The 15668-nt window shown below is 42.9% G+C and overlaps 1 protein-coding gene across 21 annotated transcripts in view; it reads left to right on the top strand.

The window, feature by feature from the left end:
- Window positions 1–15668, top strand: part of MAGI1 (membrane associated guanylate kinase, WW and PDZ domain containing 1) — a 364494-nt gene that overhangs the window by 264811 nt on the left and 84015 nt on the right. For all 21 annotated transcript variants that reach the window (XM_075183397.1, XM_075183396.1, XM_075183389.1 and 18 more), the window contains exon 3: window positions 7616–7735. In XM_075183397.1, coding sequence (XP_075039498.1) covers window positions 7616–7735 — 120 coding nt within the window. The remainder of the gene's footprint in view (window positions 1–7615; window positions 7736–15668) is intronic.

The following is a 15668-nucleotide window of genomic DNA, read 5'->3' as shown; positions in this document are numbered from 1 at the left end:
TAAATGTCATACTTTCTTCAGCAACTAGACTAAAACACGTGTCAAAGTTCAATAGACTTCCAGCAGGCCAAAACAGAGGGAGTTGAGAATCAAGGGCTAATTAGAGTTTCACCCAAATGTTTTGAGTGACTTGGCAGATAAGTGCTCTGACTTGTCTCTGGATCCCACTAACTGCTCTTTTTGATCAATGAGTCACTGTTTTCTTCCTTTCATTCATGTGCCAAAATGTGATTTATAAGTCCTACTCACCAAGGAAAGTGCCTGCAATAAAGGACAGCATTATGTAAAATTGCATGCACAATAAAGAAAAGAATAATTACTGTTCATAAATTGACAGTCCAGAGAACTATATACGTGGCCGTAATTCATTTATTTGTCATTGTAAAGGGTCGCTTTGTAACAGATTCTTGTAACCTGAGGCAAAGTTACTTCTCCCATATGCTATTGATAAATATTGATATACCATGCCTACTTGCCAACTGGTTGTGGTTTGGAGGGAGTGCCCTTGATAACCCAAAGCCCATTGTTCTCTTTCTTTACCTTGTATGTCTAATGCTGGCTTAGCCAATCCATAGCGCTTGTTCTGTTGTAGAACTATGTGTCCCAGCATGCCTTGCCAGCCAATGGTCTAATGTGTATATTTATAGTGATGAAACACTTGTCAAACCTGTCGCATGCAATCCTATTTATTCAGTGTAGTATTTGATTTGTTTGTGGTACTGATATTGTAACAAGTACAGCAACATCTTTTTTGACAATTGCGTTAAAATGCAAAGTGCAAGATGTGATTTGTTTTGTATTAAGCGGAACTCTTTTTAGGATGATTCTACAGCATGCTGTAACTACATAGCAATCAATCAAATGTTTCTTTTTATTATCTAAACTGCACTAGAAATAGGTCATTTAGAATTTGGTTGCTATAAGGTACAACAGCTTTTTCTTTAGTTTCTCATAAATACCATCTGCATAGTTTTCAATTATATCTTTTTATTAAACTCGTGTCACTATTAGTTTTTCCCTTTTTCTAGTGCATTCTGGCTACAAACAGGAGAGTTTTCATTTTTCCAGCCAAATCACTACAGCTGTTCAAAAGTATTATTACTGTTTTATTATTTGGCACCAGCAGGAATAATTAAAATATAACCTGTTGACAGATGTAGATTTGGGTGCTATGAATCCTCTGCACTTTTTTTAGCTGTTTATTTGCAAGACACTAATTACATTTAGAGTTAGTGAACCTATCATTTTTCAGGTATAGTTATTTCCTTTACCTGAGCTAAGCTCCTCCTCCTCCTCCTCTGGTGAAGGCGCCTGTGAGTGAACATGACTCCACCTCCCCAGCTGAGATCCGGAATCTGCATAGAGCACAGGGAGATAACGTCACACGCTCTAAGCTGGGGGCTTATTTCTCTTAGGTCATAGATACTGTAAAAGCAAATGTCAGAAAAATCTCAGGTTCTTTTTAATCTGACCCATCTAATAATCACGCCCTGCTCTCTTGTGTCTATTTCTGATTTCTTTAGTATTTGCTTTACAATACATTGTATAACAACCATTAAAGTGAATTGTCTCAAACAAGCACCTTGTGTTTTTATGTATAATATTTCTGCTATGTGTATTATGCTATTGCAAACAATTGTTCACCCGCATTAAGAGGCCCCAGGGATGGTAGAAGTGGTCCAGGTGCTATAAAGCCGAATCTCCTCCAGTTTAGCCACCTGAGTGGCAGGGTCACTTTTACCCTGTGTTTTCCTTCTCTGTGCCATGCATCATTGCACGGACTGTCCCAGTGATGCTGGAAGTGATCCAGACACTTGGCTGGAGTGTGAAATGGCTGATAGTTCATCCAATTTGGACACACTCTTATGTGGCCGAATTAGACCCTTGTTAGAAAAATTAGATCCTGTTGTTGTTTGCTTGGGCTGGACGGCAGAATCGACTTGTATATAGCCGGCATAAGTCAGTGTCTATTGTAGACTATAGATTGTACCTCACATAGTGGTACTTGGTATATGCCAGTGTTGACTAACCTGTGACACTCCAGGTGTTGTGAAACTACAAGTCCCTGCATACCCTTCCAGCAATATGCTGCTATATATTGGCAAAGCATGCTGGGACTTGTAGTTTCACAACACCTGTAGTGTCATAGGTTAGCCAACACTGGTATATGCATAGATGTGTAATGATACCTGTTCTAGTAATCATCTACTGTGAATTAGAGTTAGTAGTATAGTGAGTATTGATCAGTATAGTTTATGATGGACACTCAATTAAATTCTGAGCAAAATCCTGTTGGAGCTGTGCGCACTTCCAGTTTTTACAGTATGTAAAACAATGCTGATTTTTGCTGGAACCTCTGAGTACATTAAGATCCTGCAGTCTCATCACACCAGGCTCTGACGGGACTATGCTCAGAATTTAATTCCCCTCTTAATGTACATGTTTTATATGAAATACATTGTTTGCAGACTTCTGTCTTTCAGCTGTACAACCCAGATATAAGATTTTATTAAGGTGCCCTTCCCTCCGGCCGCTGGTTCTGTAATACAGAATCTGCAAATCTGTCTAGTTTGACACTTTAAAATGGTGGTGGGAGGGGCTAAAGTGATGGGACCAATGTCTTCATTGCAGTTGGGAGGAGCCGTGGCTGGCAAAATGGGTTTGACTTGGAGGAGGGGAACTTTAATAAAACAAATTAGTTGGCGTTAGTGCAGCTTTAATTTATTTACAAGACTGACTTCCAAACTTTTTTTATTTACGCCATAATTCATCGTCCCTTCACATATATGTTTTTACTTCTTGCCTAGGTTAAACAACCTATATTTTATAGATATTGGTATTAAAAAAACAAACCATGAGCTAATTCAGTGGTTGAAGTGGAATTATAGACGTGGCGGTGGGCAAAATGTAATTTTATAGTGTTACAATCAAAACAGTAGGAGAGGTGGCAGTATGGCATACCACCGTATACACCCCCACTACCTCCACTGAGCCAACTAGCTGCAAAATCTATTTTTAAGTCAATAGATTGGAAGATCTATTATTAATTGGGAATAAACTGCATTCACTTATACATGTGCATCCACTTATTCATCAGAGGGAAAATCTGCAAAGCTGACAGGGTGCAATCAATTGCTGCATTTCAGTCTCCAAGGAGGACGAGTAACTTATACCTAAATATATATAAACAACGTGAAGAGATTAGACGTTGCGAAGCTTGTCAGCAATCCCCTAGTGTGTTTTAATTGGAACTGTAAACAGAATTACATTGAAACTTGACCAATGTTCTGTTTGTAAGATGATGTTCTGTTCTACTAGAACAAACAGCGATCAGTAACGTTGGGTAAGGATGAGTGTGTCTAATTCCCTACTACACACATGCATTTATACTAGGGTCCGTTTTGTCAGAGCCCAATTAACCTACTGGTATGTTTTTAGTGAGAGGAGAACATAAACTTCTGGTTGGAATCAACCTATGACCCCAGTGCTATGAGGTAGCAATGCTAACCACGGTGCCGCTCATAGAAGAAGGATCTTACTGCATTGTTTAAAGTGGAAGGTTTGAGCATGGTATAGTAAGGATCCAAGGCCTACGTCAGCTGTGGGCAACAGGCAGCCCATGTGCATTCAGCGTTCTACCAACTTCTTCACGTACGCCCTCCACCCAGCTGGCTGCTCCAGATCTTATTATAACGAAGGGCAGACAACTTCCGCGTTATGTGACCTCCTCTGCGCAGTGCAGGTAAGTCACGCTGCGTACCTTCCTCATTGCGGACACTTTGAAGACTGGAGGGTCAAACATGCAACCCTCCACCTCCTTCACGTTGCCCCTTACTAGACTACGTATTTGAAGCCATCAATACACATCTCGCACTGATGAGCTCTAATAAGATCGAAATAGGCTTTTTTCTCTTCCAGCCTTATTATTATCAATTTCTTTATATAGCGCCAACACGCTGTGCAGCGCTCTGCAAGGAATAATTCATCATTTACATTAGTCTCGCTCCCAGTGGAACTAAGTGCCCATTTACTACCACACAGCCTGATGAATGGGACAAAAGGACACCGCACTTTTGGCTCTTGGCACACAGACCATTGAAGGTCCGCACTTCTGTCTTTAACCATAAACCATATAGGCCGTCTGTATGTTGGATTCATGACTCTGTCTGTATCTAGGCTATGTGATGTTAATACTTTCATGTAAACAAAGACAAAAGTATTATAGGAGTGATACCTTTATTGGCTAACCAAAAGAAATGATTATAATTGCTAGCGTTCAGAGCACAGAGACCCCTTCATCAGGCAACTTTTTTTTGCTACACATTCCGTATCTAGGCTACAAAGCCAGAGCGTTTGGATGTATGGTTCACCAGTAGGGGCAAATCAGCATTCGCATATCTCCACCCTAAATTCCTAGGGTAAGGGGCTTAATCCTTCATTCTGTGCTTGTGTGGGATCATGCTGGTTGTTATTGACTAGCTATGAGAATGTAAATACTTCTGCTGTACAAAGTCTCTTGCTGAATCCCTAATAGTGGAGGGGCTCTCAGGCTCCTTTTAACTTACCCCACTATAGCACTAATGAATGCACTGCCATCAAACTTATAACTGCATACATTAGTACAAATGGAAGCTGCCATATTGGTTCTACCGCTGAGATAAAACAAATCAGCCATCAAAGACTTCAATAGAGTCCCCAGCAGGCACATTAGCCTGAAAACTGGGAGGATGTTTGGCAGAGCAACCCAAACTTTTGATTAAAGCCTCTCTGAGACATGGGAGTACCCTTGTTTTACTCAAAAAAAGGATATTGCCGCAAAATAGATTATTGTTAAAATAAGGAAAGTTTCAGCATAATATTTAGTTAAACCCAAGATGATATTGACAAATCTTGCTGGTTTTTTTATGCAAAGTGTATTTTGCTTTGCTTCCTCCAGAAAGCAAACATTGTGGGTTTGTTGTAAGTGAGGTTTGTAATCATTGTACACATCCAGACGGCTTAGAAAAACCCTTTGATTTTGCCATCTGCCAAGCTTGTGTCCAGCAAACAGCTTGTCACTATATTCAGTAGACAGTGGGGGAAGCTGCCTTCACACCTCCCTGTCTCTTCTCTTCTCTTCCAATATTTGCTCACATCCAAAGCCGTTATGTAGAGAATGTCAGTGCTTAGGTTTTATCTGATACAAAGGCGATATTGTTTTATGTACCTATCCCCTTTGTTGGCTATTAATGACTCTTTACAGAGGTCTTCAGCTGGGTCACAATCAATCTATATACTATATTGCTCTTTTATATTTAATATTCTGAATATCCAATATTGAAATATACTGTATCTACATTTATAGAATTTGATACAATTGAAAGACCATTTTTTCCTGCTTGTCACCTCCATAACTATTTGAACATTTAGCAATTATTATGTTGAGCACAGTGCAACTTGTAGACTGACTATTTATTATTTTTGCTATTTTTACTGTGATGTTAAATTTAAGGGATTCACTTCGTCCTGAAGCTTCAGGGCTTCTACAAATGGGCGTTGGGAAAAAAGCCTGTTAACAGAGTATACAGAATCTTGTACTATTAAGTTGATCCAAAACAAATCCTTATCAGAAACTGTGTGTGTACAAGTCCATTTGTCCGTTCATTTTTGGAAGCCATGGAGTTAAAGCTAGGTACACACTACACGGTTTTCGTCCAATAAATCGGCTCAATCAGCCGACATACGACAGCTCGTTCAAAAGTCGGGTCAGTGTGTGTTGTGACACGATGGTCGAAAGTCTGCCCAAATGGACGATTGCCACCTCATTTGGTTGGTCGTACTGTTTAATATTTTTGTTCCAATCTTGTTTCCATTGTGTAGTGTGTATAAGTTTCCGACCGATCCACGACAGTGAGTACGAAATTAGTCATTGCTCACGACAACATGGCTGTAAAAAGTCGCTAAAGGGACATCCGCTCATCCCTTTATCGTCCTAAACAAGGCTAGTGTGTATGCAGTCTATGGGCCGAGCGATCGGACCATCGATGATCGCATGTAAAATCGATCAGCATAAAAAGTTGGTGGAAAATTCTGTAGTGTGTACCCAGCTTTAGTGAGCATTTTCTAGGCTTTGTTGATGGGTACATGTTGCCTTACTGTTGGAATTGTGGCTGGATGTACATGTATGTTATTTAAACAGCAGTTTTATATGGTCCAGGACAAATAAGGAGTGATTTGCATGTCTCCACCCACAATCCCAACAGGGGGGTTTAAATTACCATTTTCTAGTTCTAGATAATAATGAACGATAAGCAAGAGGAATTTATATGTATGGTCTGTCTGGGTACTATTACTACTATAATTATTAGTTTTTGTATAGTGTAGAGCATTTTTGTAGCTTCTTATACTTTTAATACAAACATTCATTTTAAAGGGATACATTATTGAATAAACTGCTGCTTCTTATCAATACAGAGTGGAGAATAACCATCTACACAGTATATTTGCTCTTAAAAATGTATATAGATATTATGTATGTTTTGATTTTGTTTTAATGTAATCGTTTCTGAGCTGTTCAGCTTTGGGATTTCCTATCTCCTGCTACACACACACTCCAAAAGTGCAGCACCATTTGTTCTTGCTGTCAACAATAACATACTTGTTGATAGGACAAGGAAAGGCGTTACACAGTGGGAACAACTGACCAGCTTACCAACGTGAATCAAATCCCATCTTCATTCTTCGCCCTGCCATTGGATGGGTCACTGCTGTGCGTCACCTATATGGAATATGTTCTAAATGAGCCTTCTAAATGTCCTTGACAAACGTCTAAGGGTGTTACATTTCTAATCATTTTCACTCAAGTCAAAATACAAACGCTGTGTGTATAAAGCCGAGCAGGGTTCTCTTGCTGAGGGCAATATATGTACGTAGTGTTGTCAGAAGCCAGCAGCTGTAGGGGTCACTCGTCCCCTCCCCTCCGGTGGTCTGTCTCAGGCAGATGTTAGGTCATCTGAACCCGCAGTCTCTGACTGTAGTAGTACAGTGTAGATCGAGGGCTTCTGTGGTGAGACGTTTCAGTTGTGTTGAAGTTTAGACTTTTTATTGAGTAGATAATGTCACCAGTTGACTGTTTGGACTTGCAGACATGGATTATGTGTGGATTTATTCAATGTACGCCTACCTCCACTGTCTGCAGAGAGGTCTGCTCACGTTGGCGTTGACTGTCTAGGACGGGCTTAGAGAACCTGTGGCTCACCAGCTGTTGTGTGACTACAAGTCCCAGCATGCCTTCCAGCCAGTTCCGCCACAGTCGGAGAGCCCCAGTTTGTCTACCTCTGGCCTAGAAACATAACAAGGCTTTCATCTAGTGTTCAACATATTGGGCTAGATTTACTAAACTGCGAGTTTGGAAAAGTGGAGATGTTGCCTATAGCAACCAAATCAGATTCTAGTTATCATTTATTTAGTGCATTCTACAAAATGACAGCTAGAATCTGAATGGTTGCTATAGGCAACATCTCCACTTTTTCAATCCGGCAGTTTAGTAAATATACCCCATTGTGTTTTTCTGATGAAATATAGAAAGAGTTTTCTAGTATTTTTAGTGATTTAAATGTAATTCTTCTTGTTGCAGGCACAACACGCCCAGCTAGAGAAGGAGAAGTCTCTGGTGTGGACTACCGGTTTCTGACCGTACAGGAGTTTTTGGCCCTAGAACAAAGTGGGACTCTACTGGAAGTTGGGACGTATGAAGGTATGATATCAAACTGCAATAAATGTGCGTAAAACATCGTAAGTGGTTAATTATATCTTTGACCTATAATTAACAACTCCTTTAAGGAGACCTCAAACCATCTTGACTGCCTCCGTCCAATCAGCTGGCTGCGATGACTCGGTCCCTCAAATGTAGTAAGTTGGGGAATCGGAGGGTTAAGTATCTCAGTAATTATAGCAGTCAGGAGAGAGGGAAAGAACTTTGTTCTACTAGTTTGATGGAGAGTGATTTAGGCTTAAAGGACCACTAGACTCCAAAATTCAGATGCTCAGATATAAAATATGGAGGTAAGATACATTGCTCCAAATTAACACACCTGGTAAAATCTAAAGTATTAAGGTTGCGAATAGGGCCCTCTGACCTCCCCACTCCACTTACAGAAAGCTGATGTGTCTCTGACATCTTTAGTACAGGAGTATGGTAAGGAACCTCCGTTCGTTTATCCTCGCACCTCTATGGGATCTGAAGAAAAATTAGCATAGATTCCATCCTTCACTTCGGCGTAATGCGTCTCTGTGGGCTGTTCAGGAGACACATTGCGCAGAATTGAGTCTCCCCCCTATGAAGCCCGAGTGGTATATTTACTAAACTGCGGGTTTGAAAAAGTGGAGATGTTGCCTATAGCAACCAATCAGATTCTAGCTGTCATTTACTTAGTACATGCTACAAAATGACAGCTAGAATCTGATTGGTTGATATAGGCAACATCTCCACTTTTTCAAACCCACAGTTTAGTAAATATACCCCCAAGCTTCTCTTGACCACAATCTCTGGAGACCGTGTCTCAATGACGGCCTGGACGATCAGTGGTTGAGACAGGAACTGTGCTGTTTGGTTACTGACCCTTCTGTCCTTGCACACAGCGCTATCATTGTACCCTGTGTGCAGAATGAGGGAACGATCGCCTCGGCATTATTACAGGACAGCGCTGTGATGTCATCAGGGCAACTCCTAAGAGGCAGGAAGCTGATGAAAGGGAGACAGTCAGGCAGCACTAGTCGATCAATGTAAATTAGACCTAGCAGCAGTTATTATTAGATCCCGGTTTCACTGATTGTCTTAGTGCTGGGAAATTGGGCAGAACTATCCTGTAACTCCCCTGTCTTTCATGGTTAAAAAATAAATAAAAAGGATGACAGAAATAAAATGTTGAAAAAAAAATAAAATAAAGCTGGGTGAGATGTGGTAGATAAGGGATCTACTTACATTGATCGTGTGACTAGAGATGTCCCAGTTACCTTATGTCACCAGTTATTGGAAATAGTAGAAACCTTAAGCCTCAAGTTACAAGTTTATGATTAAGCCTACATGATGTTTATCTGCTGAGTTACAGTACGTTTGTGCTGCATGTGGCATGTAATTATACAATAATATTAGTTCAAGACCTGAAGTGAGTTGTACAAAACAGTAAAGTCTAATAATAGACTAATATAAAGTGTACCCGTCACCCTGCACACAGTGGGTGCAGACATTTTTTGGGCTGAGCCAGTATTTATAAGAATGTAACTTGTCAAATCAGTAGGAACTAGCAGTATCGGAGAGGCGTGAGGCCAGATTCATGCTTCCATATTGGCTATAGCTGACCTGAGAGCTTTTCAGGGCTGAGCTGTGTTTTTCGGATATACTTACAGTACAGTGTTTTTGTTCTCACTCTCCAGCCACCATCCCCTCCAATTTGATTGACGGACAGCTTGGCATGAGCAGGAAATTAGGAATTGTATTCTAGTGCGAGCTACTTATTTATCATTGAATTATTGCTGGATATGCATCTGGCCAGAAACGCTCTTGGCATTGTAATGGCAGTAGCTGCCCTCTAAGGATTTCACGTTGGTAGTTCTAGAGGCTTTGCATTACAAACGTTATGATTTTGAATTGATCTATCTGTGCTGCTGCATTTACTGTGTCTGAACATTGTGTGGTGTTATTGTGTGGACTTTTTGTGTTGCTACGGTGTGTTTATAATTTGTTTCTGTTCAAACACAAATGTAATGTCATGACATAGACCTGTGGTGGGCAACAGGCGGCCCCCCGAGCCTTCCCATGCACCCCCCTTGAGCCTTACCCTGCGCCCCCCTCTGAGCCTTACCCTGAGCCTTACCCTGCGCCCCCCCCCTGAGCCTTACCCTGCGCCCCCCCCCTGAGCCTTACCCTGCGCCCCCCCCCTGAGCCTTACCCTGCGCCCCCCCCCCTGAGCCTTACCCTGCGCCCCCCCCCCTGAGCCTTACCCTGCGCCCCCCCCCCTGAGCCTTACCCTGCACCCCCCCCCCTGAGCCTTACCCTGCACCCCCCCCCGAGCCTCTCGCCTGCACCCCCCCCCCGAGCCTCTCGCCTGCACCCCCCCCCCCGAGCCTCTCGCCTGCACCCCCCCCCCCCGAGCCTCTCGCCTGCACCCCCCCCCCCCGAACCTTGCCCTGCACCCCCCCCGAGCCTTGCCCTGCACCCCCCCCCCCGAGCCTTGCCCTGCGCCCCCCCGAGCCTTGCCCTGCGCCCCCCCGAGCCTTGCCCTGCGCCCCCCCGAGCCTTGCCCTGCGCCCCCCCGAGCCTTGCTCTGCGCCCCCCTTCGAGCCTTGCTCTGCGCCCCCCTTCGAGCCTTGCTCTGCGCCCCCCTTCGAGCCTTGCTCTGCGCCCCCCTTCGAGCCTTGCTCTGCGCCCCCCTTCGAGCCTTGCTCTGCGCCCCCCCCCGAGCCTTGCTCTGCGCCCCCCCCGAGCCTTACCCTGCGTCCCCCCCGAGCCTTACCCTGCGTCCCCCCCCCCGAGCCTTACCCTGTGTCCCCCCCCCCCCCCCATTCAGCAGAGGAAAAGAAAGGTGAGGTGGCGTTAACTGTCTGCGCAGTGCAAAGCTTATCAAAGCTTCATGCATTGCAGAACATCGCAGACAAACGTAAAGTGGGTTATGTCAGGAGAAGCAATAAGCCCTTGATGCATTCTGCGATGGCCATTTAATGGAGAAAACTTTGTAAAGAGCAGTGATAGGCAACCAATATGCCGTATGGTGCGGCCTTCTAACCTTCAACATGGCTGCACATTACCCATAATGTGGTAGTAAATTAAACAATACATTTAATGAAAGAAAGTCATCTATCTGTAATAACATTTAACTATTATTATTATTATTATTATTATTATTATATATAAGTGTTTTATGTAAACATTCAATATATATTTCTGTATTATTTTTCTTTTCTCGTCTGTGTCCGCAGCACGGATGTAACGGTTAAATGCACCACTGATTTTTATCGCCAAAACCTCTTTCATGCTTCTGCTATTATTTCCTAATATTCGCATGCAATTAATTGCTCCAGGACAGTTTAAAAATGGAACGGTTTTGATTTCTTTCTAAATAAGGAAGTTAGTATTGATTGCGGCAGAAAGTGGATGCTGTAGCCCCCTCGCTCCGCGCACACTTTTGTCTGAATCAATCTCTGCTCCAGCTGCCATCTCTTGGGTCTCGGGCACGGTTGCCTGGCAACCAGAGTTTCCTCAAGGCAGCTTGTGAATAGCAAACGCCAGCAAGTTTGTGATGTCTGCAGACAGATTTCTCTACTTCAGTGTGCGGGTTCGTTGCAAAACCTTCATTTGACAATAAGCATCTGCAATAAAGAAACGGAAATATTATCTTTCCCATCTAAAGCTTACGGTTAAACAATATTTTTTTTAAGATGGGGTCGTTAATTTAAATGACGTCATCAAATTACCGTTTGCCTTGCAATATGATGTCTGCATGGCTTATGTGGTATTATTTTTATTTTTTGTACATTTTGCTCCATTTTTTTCTCTCAGAAAAATCCTCTTTAATTCTGCGTGTTGACAATAGTACAGTGACCCAGATATGTCTACCTCCGCTGAGAAAAATAAATGGGCAAGAGAAATGGTTCAATCCTGGACACACAGACCGACCCTGGAGCTTGGCGCGATCACCCAAGTCTGTTGCCAGTTTGGCCGCATTGGACAAGGTTGGCCAGTTCGTGCTCTGGCTTATAATTCCTTATTAAACCTGCTTAGGGGTTACATATAAGCGATATCAGGGCTACATGGTGCAATTTACGCAAACAATTTGGTAGTTTTGACTAAAAATGTCCCAGTAATGCTCACTATGGGCCCCAAAATGACCAATGTCTGATTGGACAGATTTTGAATGGAATGGTTGTAAAAGGCCTATCATCGCTTCAGTGAGTGGCCATCAGTCAATTATAATATGTGAGCACATCACTGTCTTTGTCCCACAATCTTGTCTTCAAAGTGTGTATCCTAATTTCCCATTGTTCTGGTGAGTCTGTAAATGGGTATAATAATCACATGTTCGTAGGGAGGAATTGAATTGGCGCGTTACTGCCGAAAGTAACGCGGTCTGGCTCTATTACCATTAATACGGTAATTCTAACCCAGAATTCTGTTCGCGGCTATCTGAGTCACGATCAAAAATCAACGTTGAAAATTATCGTACTAACGTGCGCCCTATTACCATAGTAACGGTAATAGTGCGCAGGCTGCGTTACTTTTGGCGGTAACGCAGCCAATTGAATTCCCCCATAGAATCTTATTTCTTGTCATATTTATTGATTTTTAGAGCTGCTATATTACCATAGACCAGTGGAACTCAAACTTTCTCAGTTTGAGGCACCGTTAGGGTCTCTATAATTTTTTTAAGGCACCCCCAGCCATAATAATTACCAAGTAGTCCTGATTTGTGCTCCACTGAGATGTAATGTAATATCTTTCAGAGAAAAAGTTGACACATGAGGAAAAATGAGAAGTCTCAGAGAATGCAAATAAAATTCTGGTCAAACAATTGCTGGTTTGACTCTATTAAGAGGGAAAAACATTTTTTTTTGCCCATACTTGGCATTACCATGTAACAACATTATATGTCAATTTATTGTAGTTTCCAGTTTTGGTGACAAATTGGTTGTCGTTAAATATTTCCGTTCAGACATTTGGAAAATTGGGGCCCCTAATCAGTTATTGTAAACAATAAAAATCCAGTCAGACATTGAAAGGGCCCCGTGCCCTAGCTATTCTCTATCGGACCTTCTCAGGCCCCCTGCCCCTTAGCAGTCTATAGACAACTGTCCATCTCAGACGCCATGCAGGTGTGGGACAGGGTTATTGGGTTACATACAGATTTTGTACTTCCTTCCCGCAATCTCTCCCTTCGAGCAGTATGCAAACTCATTCCAGATTTAAATCTCACCGCCTGGAAAGACAGGGGCATTGCCTTCCTATCAGATTTGTTTGCCCAGAGCCTCTTTCTTCCCTTCTCTCTGCTCTAAGATCGATATAGCTTACCCTCATCGGAGACATATAAGTACTTACAAGTTAGGCACTGGGTGGTGACTGTCTCTAAGACCCCTTACTCTCTCCCCTCGCTCCCACCGCCTGTTTTAGATAGACTGAGAAAGGGTGCCAATGTAGGCGCCATAAAGTTCTGGTATCAACACCTCCTCTCCTTGATCCCTTCCACTAAACCCCAGCCCAACTTCGGTGGGAAGCAGATGTGAGCCTAACCCACACCCCGCAACAATGGGAGATAATCTATGTAACTTCTCATCGTATGTCAAAATGCATAAACCACACAGAGATGCAGGTCAAACTCCTCTATCAGCTATATATAAATAAATGGTAATAATAATATAACTTACCCCAGACCGGCTACTCCAGATCTGGCCAAGCCAATCAAAATTCTGCTGGCGCCACTGTGCTCAGGTAGCTGATGTCTTCTGGACATGCCCAGTGCGTCAGCCACTCTGGGGCAAAGTATTTTCCCTGATCTCCACTGTTATAAAAACCACCGTTGCTCCAGACCCCTCCTTTGCTCTTCTTCATGTATACACGACTTCCATTCCTAAACAAGACTGATATCTTTTGGGGCACATATTGATAGCTGTTAGAGCGACAATAGCTCAAAACTGGAAGTCCCCCGTCTCCCCTACTACTACCCGAATCATTTCCAAGAATAAGTACAGCTTTGAGATGGAAACAATAGACATGTCCTATTCCACATCATCATAAGCTCTCAGTATGAGATGGTTTAGGTGGTATGAATATGTCGCAGACGGCCCTGGGGCATTCCGAGACACCCTCCACCATCCCTCTCACCAGCGGCCCTCATAGAATTCCCCCAGCCCTACGAACAGACTACACCCTCCGGCACCCCTGCCATGCTGGGAGTATTTTACCGGAGAATCGCGGTATTTTGGCCCTAATTCTGCAGATGCGGGAGATTACCGTACTCTCCCGGGAGTCCGTGAGACTCGTCCGAAATGCGGGAGTCTCCCGGACATTCCGGGAGAGTTGGCAAGTATGATATATACTGGGCTGCGTAAACATTTGCCCATGGTCCATGCTGCATTTGTCAGGAGGCATGTAAAAATCATTAAGAGCAATATGCCTAAATAAATCTTGATATTTTGTATTTATTTTCGATTTGATTTTCAGAATCCATTGAAATGACAAAGCAAACATTTATCTAAGGCTGGTGACTTAGCTCTTACATGTTTCGGTGCACACGCCAGGCATTGTGGTGTGCTGAGTCTCTGTCACAGGAGCCCTGATAGGATCTGTCAATGCTGTCTGCAGCATTCACTACGTATATCAGTGTTCATATCACAGGGACGCCACACGTATGCTGACTGTCATGCACAGGAAAACAGAGCGCAGAGCTGTGAGAGAGTTCTCCCAGTGATACCACGTCTGGCCCCACTTAGTACAGTCAGATAACCGCACACATTGGTCTCTAGCTGTTTTCTCCAATCACATTTACCAAAATTCCGGAGAACGATCCAATCAGTTTAGATGGAATCATTATCCAGCATTGTGGTCATGTTACCCAAGTCTGTGCATGGCCAGCATAAAAGTATTTCCTTATTTTTGGCTATTACTAATTAACTAGATTGTATGTTTTTGGCACAGCCTCACTTTTAGGGATCTTTTTAATATTTAGCTGCGGTAACAATCATTATGTATCACTGCAAATCCGCGATACATAATGAAGTACCGCTGCAATTTACTATGGCGGGGCTGCTCTCTGAGTTCAGAGGAGGACTCTCCTATTCCACAAAGCACATTTACTCTTCACTGCCGGCCAGAGCCGGATTTAGACCTCATGGGGCCCTAGGCAAGATACTGGTTTGGGGCCCCCTCCCTGAAAAAAATCCATAGCACTATATTTTTTTAGCATAACATATACCCCTATTCAGGGGCTGGCTGGCAGACTTTAGCCCGGGGGGCAAGCACATAGCACTGGCCCATAAGTAGCGGCTCATTTTTAAAAGGTGGTCTCACTGCCGGCCCTGGGAGGGCCCTCTGGGGACTGCTGGGCCCTAGGCAATTGCCTAGGTTGCCTAGTGCTAAATCCGGCCCTGCTGCCAGCGAGAGGAAGAAGTGAAACGCGCATACACCTCTAAGGCGGCTCATGAGCATAGTGGTCTGACCCGGCTGGGGGTCAAGCGAAGCTTTTCTAAATTATGTGAAGTTCTACAATTAGCCGTTCCAGCTGTTTCTCTAGATTTTTGCCCTATAGCAGTTTGTTAAATAGTTTAGTTTTCCAAGTAGCTGAAAGTATAGATAAGGAAGGCACCTTGGAAAACAACTAGTCCCTGTGCAATATGACCTGTATTCTCAGTTATTGATTTGAGCTTTAATACTAAATATTTTCTTTTATAGAAATTAAGTTGTTAATCATGTTTTATGCTTCTCATGTTTGTTTATTTTTTTGTGTCTTAAAACACAATTCTTAAACTTGACATTTTCATAAAAATTAAACACTGAACATCCTCATCATTTTCTTTTTAGATTGTGTTGTTTTTAGTTTTGGTGTGAATTTTTCTTTTTGTATTTCAATTATCTTAAAACTGGGCCTAATTCTTACAGTTCAGTCACAATCGTCATGGTCTTCCCTTGTGACTTCATCCAA

This window comes from Mixophyes fleayi, chromosome 8, assembly GCF_038048845.1.
Source record: "Mixophyes fleayi isolate aMixFle1 chromosome 8, aMixFle1.hap1, whole genome shotgun sequence".
Classification (NCBI taxonomy): domain Eukaryota; kingdom Metazoa; phylum Chordata; class Amphibia; order Anura; family Limnodynastidae; genus Mixophyes; species Mixophyes fleayi.
Note: the sequence above shows the minus strand (reverse complement) of the source record. Positions and strands in the feature narration are given on the sequence as shown.